This window comes from Engraulis encrasicolus, chromosome 15, assembly GCF_034702125.1.
Source record: "Engraulis encrasicolus isolate BLACKSEA-1 chromosome 15, IST_EnEncr_1.0, whole genome shotgun sequence".
Classification (NCBI taxonomy): Eukaryota; Metazoa; Chordata; class Actinopteri; order Clupeiformes; family Engraulidae; genus Engraulis; species Engraulis encrasicolus.
This window is the reverse complement of record NC_085871.1, coordinates 37,610,028-37,620,706: the sequence shown is the minus strand read 5'-3', so window position 1 is coordinate 37,620,706 and position 10,679 is coordinate 37,610,028. Positions and strand designations below refer to the sequence as shown.

General features: G+C 41.1%; 3 protein-coding genes across 4 annotated transcripts in view; all 3 read right to left on the bottom strand.

Moving 5' to 3' along the window:
• Nucleotides 1–889: 889 nt before the first annotated feature.
• LOC134464043 (zinc finger protein 135-like) lies at nt 890–2,329 on the bottom strand. Its single transcript, XM_063217489.1, has 2 exons — nt 1,655–2,329; nt 890–1,594 (listed from the first exon to the last, which is right to left on the bottom strand). The coding sequence occupies exons 1-2, from the start codon at nt 2,317–2,319 to the stop codon at nt 1,303–1,305; spliced, it is 957 nt and encodes a 318-aa protein (XP_063073559.1). The 5' UTR covers nt 2,320–2,329; the 3' UTR covers nt 890–1,302.
• Nucleotides 2,330–5,672: 3,343 nt separating this feature from the next.
• On the bottom strand, nt 5,673–8,335 carry LOC134464265 (zinc finger protein 239-like). Its single transcript, XM_063217735.1, has 2 exons — nt 8,308–8,335; nt 5,673–6,418 (listed from the first exon to the last, which is right to left on the bottom strand). The coding sequence occupies exons 1-2, from the start codon at nt 8,333–8,335 to the stop codon at nt 5,673–5,675; spliced, it is 774 nt and encodes a 257-aa protein (XP_063073805.1).
• LOC134464030 (uncharacterized) overlaps nt 7,708–10,679 on the bottom strand; it is a 43,275-nt gene continuing 40,303 nt past the window's right edge. The window contains exons 14-16 of one of the 2 annotated variants that reach the window (XM_063217472.1): nt 10,098–10,250; nt 9,684–9,776; nt 7,708–9,249 (exon numbers count right to left, since the gene is read on the bottom strand). In XM_063217472.1, coding sequence (XP_063073542.1) covers nt 8,893–9,249; nt 9,684–9,776; nt 10,098–10,250 — 603 coding nt within the window. In that variant the 3' untranslated portion in view covers nt 7,708–8,892. The remainder of the gene's footprint in view (nt 9,250–9,683; nt 9,777–10,097; nt 10,251–10,679) is intronic. The other variant, XM_063217473.1, reaches the window with a different exon arrangement.

Here is a 10,679-nt window from a genome sequence, read left to right as displayed (position 1 = left end):
CACATTTTATTATCTTACAGCCTTATTCCAAATGTTACAAAGGAATCTCTGATGTCAAAATCCTACACAAATTATTCCATTATGACCATGTGAAAAACAAGTTGTCTTGACAGTTTTGAAAATTTATTAAAATTAAAAAATGAAGAAATCATTTTTACAAAAGTATTCACAGCCTTTGCTTAATACTTTGTAGAACCACCTTTGGCAGCAACTACATTCATTTTTCATTTCGAAATGAAAAGGGATTAAAAGGGAGGTCATCGGTGTGTGTTTCAACCTTTCAGTATATTGAAATTGTACATTTTGAGTCTGCACCTGGCTAAAATAGATGGGTGTGAGTTTTCAATGAAATCCTATGGAGAGTATCATGATCTGCTTCTGTGGTCACAGTGCATGTTGACATGCAGGATTTCATTCAAAACTCACACTCATTTATTTTAGCCAGGTGCAGACTCAAAATGTACAAATTTGAGCAGCAACAGACTTTTTTTTCATCCTCGCTTTGACATCTATTAAACCTCTCACTCCATTAAATATTTCCTGTTACAGGTGATTATCGGCCTGTTCCCAGCAGCAAAACATGGCCCTTGGTTTCATGGGAATTCCTCATGTACTCGACAATCATTGGATAACGCTCCGCGTTGGCCGCGAGTAATTAGCATAAAGTAGAAGGGAGCTGAACTTTTTTGACGCGCGTCAACTGTCAAAGTAGCCGCACCGCGTATCCCAGAAGCCTTTGCGAGGGCGTCGCCGCTTTCCATTGAAAATGAATTGAAGGCGTCGGCGTCAACGCGCTCGCCGGCAAAGTTGGAACGGGCCGTTAGGGTAACCAAAAATATTTCCATTTTCTAAACCCAGAATAACAAGAAAAATAATGAAACATAAAGAATTGAGAATGAATAGGACAATGTTTTTAGTGTTTTCTTTTAAGTCCGAAGTATACGTACATTTCAAAAATCTTAAACAGGACAGAAATGTATGATTTGGGTAATAAAGTTGTAGATATCCCTTAACAAGCTTTTGCACGTTTCTACAAGGCAATAACTTTACACACATGCATTTACAAATTATTTATAAGAACAGAACTTCAGAACTAGCCTCGTAAACTAGATGAACGTGAAAAAAGTTTGCCCAGCGTCTTCCGAAGTGTTAACCCGCATGTGTGAATGTGTGGTGAGATGTCGTACATTTACACAGCATTTGACACACTTTTTACAGCGGTTGGGTGGGCTTGTGTCCTGTGTGAGTGCATAGGTGTCTTCTTAGTTGCCCCAAATGAGAAAAAGATCTACATGCTGTACACTAGTGGCATTTCTCTCCCGTGTGGATGAGCTTGTGATACCAGAGAGTTCGTGTGTGCCTGAAACTCTTCCCACACTGTCCACAGAGGTACGGTTTCTCCCCTGTGTGAAGGTGCTGGTGTTCTTTGAGATGTTCCAATCGTCTAAAAGATTTGGAGCACTGTGTACATTGGTACGGCCTCTCTCCTGTGTGGATACTTTTGTGTCTCATGAGGTTTCCTGCTTTCCTGAAACTCTTGCCACACTGTCCACAGAAGTATGGTTTCTCCCCTGTGTGGATGAGCTGATGGCTCCTGAGGTCGTCCTGTCCACAGTGGTGGCGCTTCTCTCCTGTGTGGATGAGCTGGTGCCGCGTGAGTTGTTCTGCTTGTGTGAAAGTCTTTCCACACAGTCCACAGTGGTGGCGTTTCTCTCCTGTGTGGATGAGCTGGTGTCTCCTCAGGGCTCCAGAATGTGTGAAACTCTTAACGCACTGTCCACAGTGGTGGCGTTTCTCTCCTGTGTGGATGAGCTGGTGTGCCCTGAGATTCCCCAACCAAGCAAAACACCTGCCGCACTCTGGACACAGGTGTGGTCTCTCTCCTGTGTGGATGAGCTTGTGATTCTTGAGATTTCTTGCATGAGTAAAAGTCTTCCCACATTCTCCACAGTGAAACGGTCTTTCTCCTGTGTGGATGCGCTGGTGCCGTGTGAGTTTTCCTGCCCATCTGAAACTCTTACCACACTGTCCACAGTGGTGGATCTTCAGCCCTGTGTCGGTGCTCTTGTGTGAGGAGAGATCATTGGCCTTCCTAACAGGTTTGTCATAATGTTTGTGGTGGGAGGATGTCTTTCCTGTGCGTGTGTGCAAGTCTTGTTCGAGATGAGGCTTCTCTCCTGTGTGAACGTCCTGCAGGTGCTTTTCCATTGCTGACTTTCTGGAGAAATCCTCTCCACAGACAGGAGACTTACATGGCCTCACATTATCTACCTTTGTCTCCGGGACAGCTCTGAATTTGGGGACTGCAGACGATGGCATTTCTGATCCCTTTCCTGCTATCCCTACTGAGAATCACACACACACACACACACACACAGACACACACATACCTTAACCACAAAGATGGGAACAGAATGCCTATAATAATCACAATAAAAACTGCATTATTTTTCAAATAGTCTCTTAAGTAATTGCATGAACTGCTAAAGTTTTACCATTATTGGAGTTTTCACCATCTTCATTGTTCCTGCTGTTTTTTCTTCGCTGAACTTGTGTTGCACAACAGTCAACCAATTGCACTGATAATCTCAAAAATTTGACTGGATCTGGATCAGAGCTGATGACTGTCATGTCTAACTTTTCATCTTCCTCCTGAAATGCATTGTCAAAGAACACAAAGTGCAATTGTTTAGAAAAAGTCAATTTCAAATAGTTTCAGTACAAAATGTATTTATATATTTTTGTAATTAAACACTGAAGAATGGAGGAATGAGGAAATAACTTATAGGAACAGTCCACCCATATTTGATTTTCACATATTTGCAGTATTTCCAAGCATTATTCATGAACGTGCATATCTATTTCAGTACTTAGATTTATTGGATCAGAATAATTAGCATAGCTTAGCATAAGCTTAATCACTGGAAGTGGATGGGGGCAATAGCATCAAGCCACAAGTGAGCACAGGACGGGATTAAATAGCTGTTTTGCACTCTTAACTTAAATTCATTTTGAAGTACAGCTCCAGGCCACTTTATTAGAATAGCATGAAAAAGTTGATTTATTTCCACAATTCCATCAATAATGTTAAACTGTCATGGATTGTAGATTCATGGCCCAGTTGTAACTATTCCAATCATTCAATTTTTTCTTTTTACATATTTTGGCCTCCCAGCTAAAAAAAAAAACATGAATTGGGGAATTCGCATCATTAGAATATTGTAATAAAATCACAATTTTCTTCATCAAAATTCGTTTCACATCAGTGCACATCAAATCAGTTGAAATTTGGTACTTTCTAAATAACATGCAATGTTCAATACTTGGTTAGGACTCTCTCTGTCTTAATAACGACCATGATGCGTTTAACATTGAAGTCAATGGCAGAAACAGTGCATGGGAGTAATGGAAGCCCAGATATCCTTGATGCTTTGCCGTCAGCTGTTCTTGTTTGTTGACCTGGTGTCCCACACTTCACTCTTCAATATATCCGTAGATATCCATGCTACGTTTTGGTGTTAACTCACCAGTTTAATTCTAACTCACCAGAAATAAAACCCCATTCATTTTCAATGGGGTTTCATTTCTGGTGATTTAGAATTAAACTGGTGAGTTAGCGCCAAAACGTGGCATGGAAATCTACACCTTTGCACCTTTAACTGTTTAATGGCAAAACATGTTTTTAGTTCACTTTCAAACCCACCTCAGGCTGCATGTTTAGGCTGCTGGAACTTCAAGTCATCCAATGCTAGTTGAGGATTGTTTCGAGTGGTCTTAGTAGGCCTATCGAGGGACTTTTATGAATTTGAAATTACATATTTAGCCAAGTAATTGCAACAGCTTGTTAAAATTAATATCGCTTTCCTTTTACATTTCCGTTAGCTTTATACGTTCTGGCTTCACACTTTATGCCAACAACCACAGATTAATGTGAAAGTGCCAACCATAGCCTTTCTACCTACCTACCTACCTACCTACCTACCTACCTACCTCTATAAACCCTCTCTGAAACAACTTCCAATGCTAACCAGGTGCTGGTACACTCCTTCAAAAACGCAAGGTTATCGCCCCCTTGCGTCTTGGGAGAACAGCAAGAATATCCACAACATTTTTTTTTTCTTTTTTTTTTCATTTAAGGTACACTGTGTAATACTTTTAGTACCGGTAGTTTATTTCCAGAATTTACGCCAGCCATTCACGAATGTTACCTTTTTCAATAATTGCCTACTTACCACCACCATCAAATTTAAATATTCACTATGACTGGTAAAATTGCATGTTTCATACATGAAAAGGTGGATCCCATGTCCATCATTTTTAATTACCAGAAATAGACATTTTTAGCTGCAAAACTTGCTATACACTTTAGTAGATATTAGCTTATTACTCAATACACATTCATGAAAAGATCAAATTTGGCAATAGGCAGCAGAGTTTCTAAAGCAGCATAGTTGCGATACCCACTCTGCCCCCTTGCACGGGTGAGGCATAAATGCAATTTAGTTGTGTGCAGTGAGCACTGTGTGCTGTGGACAGCTGTGTCACAATGACAATGAAGTTTCCCAGGTGGACTTTCAATTTGAATAGCCTACATTTAAATTTGGTGATGAGTCGAGTTTGAGTTTGAAGTTAACAGACTAGATAACTTGCTTCAGTTGAATGGAATGGCCGTTTGGAGATGGCACACAATGGCAGTTGCGAGTGTCTTACTGCCACCCCTACAACTAGTCAGTAAATCAATCAGTCAATCAGTATCTTAGAGTACATGTCCAAATGCATAATAACAACCACAATACATCAAGTGAGGGCAAGGTCACTTTAAGATGAGTAAAATCTCCTAATATGACGTACAGTAGCACTACTTCTATTCAGCAATAGCCTACAAAAGTTATAGAGCTCTTCAATCCATATTCACACTTGTATGGTCTCTTAACATCTAAAACCACATCCAGGACCTCATTGCCAAAGGGAGTCATTCTCCCATTCGCTTTAGTGGTTAAAGGGGCATACTTTGACACTTTATTTTTAGCTTGATGTTTACAAGAACGATAAACACAAACATGTCATTATTCAGAAGTCTACAAGACAATTCTTGCGACCAGAGATTTCATGTCCAAGGCATGCTTATAAAATGGTTAGTCAAGTCATAATAAAAGGTAAAATCCTATTCTATTCCGTTATAATTGTCAACATGCTTTGGCCATAGTTGGCATAGTTGGGCCTTTATCATGGCAAAGTCCTTAAAACGAATCAAATAATAACCAAATTCATGTATATAGTCCAGTGGTTTCCAAACGTTTTCTGCTGGGACACTCCTTTTGGAACTAAGAATATTTGCATGCCAGCCCCTTATATTCCTGAAAAAAAAACATTTTTTGTGAATTGACATTGCTAAAGTCATTATTGAAATTAACAGGAATAATAAATACATTTATTAACCAAACAAGAACATAAGCTTACTGCTTCTACCGGTAACTAATCTATGTAATTTTGTTTGTTAACCAGTGGTTTCTTTCCATTCTCTACATCTGCAACTCCTCGAGTGGTCCTGACCCCCAGTTTGGGAACCCTTGTAGCCCATATTGTGTGTTTGAGTGATATTAGTGTGTATGTGTACTGTTGACGTTTCAGAGGCATTTTAGAAGTCATTATCGGCCTCTCTTTCTCTCTCTTTATTGTGCTTGGTGACCCTTGTGAGTTTGCTGGTGCCGTCTCAGAGCACACGACTGTGAAAAGCATTCCCCACACTGTCCACATTGGTAGGGCTTGTCTCCCGTGTGAAGGTGCTGGTGATCTCTGAGGCGAGCTGGCCGAGAAAAACCTTTGCCACACAGTGCGCAGCGATATGGCTTCTCTCCTGTGTGAATGAGCTGATGCAGTTTGAGATCTCCTGATTGAGTAAACCGCCGGCCACACTGACTGCAGTGGTAGCGCTTTTCTCCAGTGTGAATCAGCTTGTGTTTAGCGAGAGTGTGTCCGTGCGAGAAGCTCTTGCCACACTGTTTACATTGGTATGGTCTCTCTCCTGTGTGAAGGTGTTGGTGATATTTGAGATAGTCTGCACGAGAAAAACCCTTCCCACACATTCCACAGCGATGGGGCTTGTGTCCAGTGTGAATGCGCTTGTGCGCGTTGAGGTCTCCAATACGTGAAAAACACTTGCCACACTGTCCACAGCAGTAAGGTTTTTCTCCAGTGTGGATCAACTGGTGTCTCTTCAAAGATGTCTTCGCCAGGTAACTCTTTCCACAGAGAGAGCACTGGTATGGCCTTGCCTCTGTATGGATCCTCTGGTGTTCTGTCAGACTGCTTTTGCACTTGAAGCCGTTGCCACAAACGGAGCAATTGAAGCCTGTCTCTTCTGGGAGAGTTGTGGATGAGGGTAGGCGGTGTGATCCTCTTCCTCTCCTCTTCGTTCCTGTTAACGAAATATAAATAAACCATTACAAATCAACATGCATACTGTATTTCCAGAATCCTCACAGTAAACAATCATTAATGAGGCATAATGTAGGATGATGTCGTTTGCGCAGTGCCCATGGCATGCCTGTCTCAAAATCTACGCAGTCATGAAAAAATGCTGTTTAAATAAACTCGCTATGAGAATGTTTTCCATCACGGAATACCAGCAATTGATACACATATGGATACGGTATGTAAAGCGATTTTTCATATGAGAAGTGTTCCCCAGGACATTCAAAGCGGACCGCTCTGTCAAAAATAGCATGTGGGGTTTTTTGACAGTGGACCGTGGAAGTGATCGCGAGAGTCATCGTTCACCTACTAATGACTCAAATAAACATCGGCTGACTCGGGACAGTTAAACTTAATTAAACATTTAATCCTACCTATAGCCTCTTTAAGACTACAGGCTGGTTTTGGTATATTTCAACATTTTCTATCTGGCAACACTGATTCTGAATAAGATGCCGTCAGGGCTGCTGACAGCTTCAGCCGAGCCAAGTAATTTTTTTCACCACTAGACAGTTCGGGAACCCTATTTGAAATCCAGGCCACCCCATATAGGATCCGGCTTTCACATGACTAGTCACATATCTTTTGGAATTAGGACACCACAATGATCACACAGTACAGTGTATTTTATTCCAGTATATTTATTTTTTATTGATATGTAACAATGGAATCATAATACAAACATATTGATGAAATAATGACACACGAACATTGGTGCCAGATGCAAAACAAACGAACAAACAATAAACAGTAACTTGGTCATTATTAACAATTCTTCATTTTTTCTTCTTCATTCTTGTCCTCAATTTACATTGGTTTATTTAATTTTTGACCATGTAGTAGCATACTGGATGTGCAAAATGAAACACTACTGTATGTACCTCGTGTGTGCCACACAGCAAAGGCATCTGGGACGGAACTGAAACTTTCTAACAAGTGCCCTGTGCAGAATTATTTCAGGAAAACAAACACCACAAGACACAAAAAGTACAACTTGCACCTTCTACACCTGTCATACAAGAGAAGCAAAAGAGAGCAATTTCTCTATAACAATACAGTACATTCTGCCATTATGAGCTTAAGTGCCTCTTGTATAAAAGTAGAAAAAAAGACAAGAGAGGTCATGCCGATGGCTGACAGCACTGGAAAACAGTCAGCAGTGCTACCATCTTTTATAGGTAAGACCTGTGGTCTTCCGTCAATGCAAATCAATGGAGAGCACGCCAACCTCTGTCAACAAATGGCTAAGAAATGTATAAATATGAAGTGACACATTAATCAATCAATGACAAGATTTGAAATGTCAGGCTAAAATTATACTTAAGTCATAAGACTTGATCAAATACATTTACAAAAATCAGTTCCAATTGGGAAGGTAGATTTCTATTCACATATCTAAAATATTCTACTTCTATGGTGTTCACGGAAATAAGCCATTTGTTTAGACAGAGGTGGATGAGCCCCTTCTCCGTTCATTTACATTGCACAGGTCTACCTTCACAAAATAGTTTTCAGAGTGAGAAGTCTGTACACTTAGAATCCTTTTTGCTGGTTTTTATTATTTCATGGCCATTTCAGGCCATTTTAAAATACAACAAAAAGGATTCTAAGTGTGCGGACTTCTCACTCTGAAAACAACAGTTGGCCTTCGTCCTGCACCTTTCCCTGGGATGTGCACAATCCTCTCCTTCAACTGAATCTACCTTCACAAAATGCCCACCAGGATTGCCATGGTCTTATTCTCTACCGGCAGTGATACTCAACCTTTTTTTAATTAACACCCCCTGGATCTCATCAAAAGCACCCCTAGGGCCCCCTGCTGAGAAACACTACTCGACGGCCTCTTATGCCTCTTTTCCATTGCCGGTTTTCTGGTAGGCCTACAGCTCGACAAAGCACAACTCGTCCGACCCTTTTTGCTTTTCGAATAGGCGCGACACAGCTCAATCGTGAAGCAAAAAGTGGCGGCAGAGTCGCGCTGTGTCGAGCTGTAAGGACTAGCAGAAAACCAGCAGTGGAAAAGAGGCATTACATGGCAGTGGTGTGCATTGGAGCATTCCTTACGATTCAATTCGATTACGATTTGGGAGGTAACGATTCAATTCAAATCGATTCAATCGGATTCTGCGATGCATTGCAATTTCTATTGAAAGCAAGGACAATTTTTTTCATGAGTTATGAGGCAATACAACCAGTCAGACACTGAACAACATTGTATTGGCTGTTCTCTGTATCAGTCCTGCAGCTTTCAATGCTTTGAAGTGCTTTAATCTAATATTAAAGTTCATTTGCTCAGGATATGCCCATCCTGGAAATTGGAAAAATATGCTGCATCGATTATGGCACTTGCCGAATCGATTATTGAATTGTCCTGCCCCACATTGCGATGCATTGCTGAATCGATTATTGTTGACACCGCTATTGCATGGCAAGGTCACCCTTCAGCCTCAGCATCTTGATGGGCAGCTGACCTCGACCTAGCTTCAGCATCACCTGCTGGATGAAGGTGAGGGTGTTTTTGAAGCACTTGGGGTACTGCAGGTGTAACGCGTAGGTGAAGCCGAAGAGGAGGCACATGGCGTGGGGCAGGTTTGGCAGGGCGTCCATGAGGAGACGGCCACCCTGGATGATGCCCACTCTGGACGGGTTCAGCTGCGGCAACGTCGAGGATGAGGAGGAGGAGGATGAAGATAAGGACGAGGATGAGGATGGGCGGCTTCCGATGCAGTCATCCTCATAGCAGAGAAGCCCCAGAGGGACGTCGGAAAAGTCTTCCTGTGGTGCGAGTGAAACGTCATCAAGTTAATATCAGTTTCAATGAAACATGATCCTTTATCTTTCTTTTGTGTGCTTTGAAAGTTTGAAGCAGGGGTGCCGCTAGGGGGTTAAAGGTGTTACAGATTCTAAGGGCCCAAGCACTGACAGTGCTGACTTAAGGGGCCCTTAAATTAATGGACCCTACAATTTCTGGCGACGCCCCTGGTTTGAAGTAATGTGACTCTGAAGTTGTGATACACAGCATGTTTTGTTTATAAATTATACATTTTATATGAATGTGCCACTGAAGAAGTTACTTCACTTGACATTGTATTGCTGTGTGTGTGTGTGTGTGTGTGTGTGTGTGTCATGATGTAAGACAATAAAAATGCATTTGCATCACAAACAAAAATTGTATCGTCACAAACAAAAAACAACACCACTTTACTCACTGAGCTGCTCTTGAAGAACATGGAAGCATCATCCCCAAGGATAATAGGGAGTCCCCTCAGCACAAGACATCTGATGGCTACTGGATCCATGATCTATAAAAGAGGTATGGTCAAACATAGTCAATATGGTTGATGACCAAGAGAAATCAAATCATGCGCTTCTCTGCATAACAAAACTAACTCTACTCACCCCTAACCATCTACAGTATAGCCCTGTGCACTTACTTGTCCTGCTTGCACACTCAATAGGTCCTCAACAATTTTATTACTATACTTTGTCTATTCTACAAAATATTTCATAATGCTGTACTCTGTATTGACCCCACAGAGTGTACTTTCTTGTATGTCCTCTTTGTAACTTTGGGTAAAAGCGTGTGCTAAATGTAAAAGCAATGCAATGTAATATGAACCCACCGTTGTCTGGTCCAGGAGGTCAGCTAACTGTTGACCTGTGCGACCCGGTTTCTTCCTCAAGATCTTCAGGAAGTTGGTAGACAACCCATCAAGAGCACCAAAGAACTCCTCTTTGAGATTCCTATCAACAATCCTGTTAAATTCCAAGCACACCTGAAAAATATGACAAATAGTTATCATTAGCCTGATAGACAACACTCATCATTAATCTGTTTTTTTCCCCCAATGATTTATGCAACACAATCAAGGACAATCTATATGCATGTGATTTGTGTTTGGTGCCACCCGCAGACAACCCAAAACACTACAGGCAGACACAGACAAACACAACACAAAACTTTAAAAAGGTGCACTGTGTAGAATGGTGGCCAGAGTATGTATCGCAACTGTGCTGCTCCTTGAAATGGCGCTGCCTATTGCAAAATTTCATCTTTTGATGAATATTAACTTAATAATAAACTATTATATACAAGTATGAATAAGGTATAATACGTTTCGCGGCTAAAAATGTCTGTTTCTGGAAATTCAAAATGGTGGTCCATGGAGAAGATCCCCCTCTTCATGTATGAAAAGTGTTTTTTT

What these genes read in the sequence shown, in the direction of transcription:
- LOC134464043 (XM_063217489.1), bottom strand. Translation starts at nt 2,319, where the DNA reads ATGCCATCGTCTGCAGTCCCCAAATTCAGAGCTGTCCCGGAGACAAAG. An exon ending in ACACAAGCAGAACAACTCAC is followed by an intron (nt 1,595 to 1,654) that starts GCGGCACCAGCT and finishes GGACGACCTCAG; the next exon opens with GAGCCATCAGCTCATCCACA.
- LOC134464265 (XM_063217735.1), bottom strand. Translation starts at nt 8,335, where the DNA reads ATGGAAAAGAGGCATAAGAGGCCGTCGA. An exon ending in GAGGCATAAGAGGCCGTCGA is followed by an intron (nt 6,419 to 8,307) that starts GTAGTGTTTCTC and finishes TTTCGTTAACAG; the next exon opens with GAACGAAGAGGAGAGGAAGA.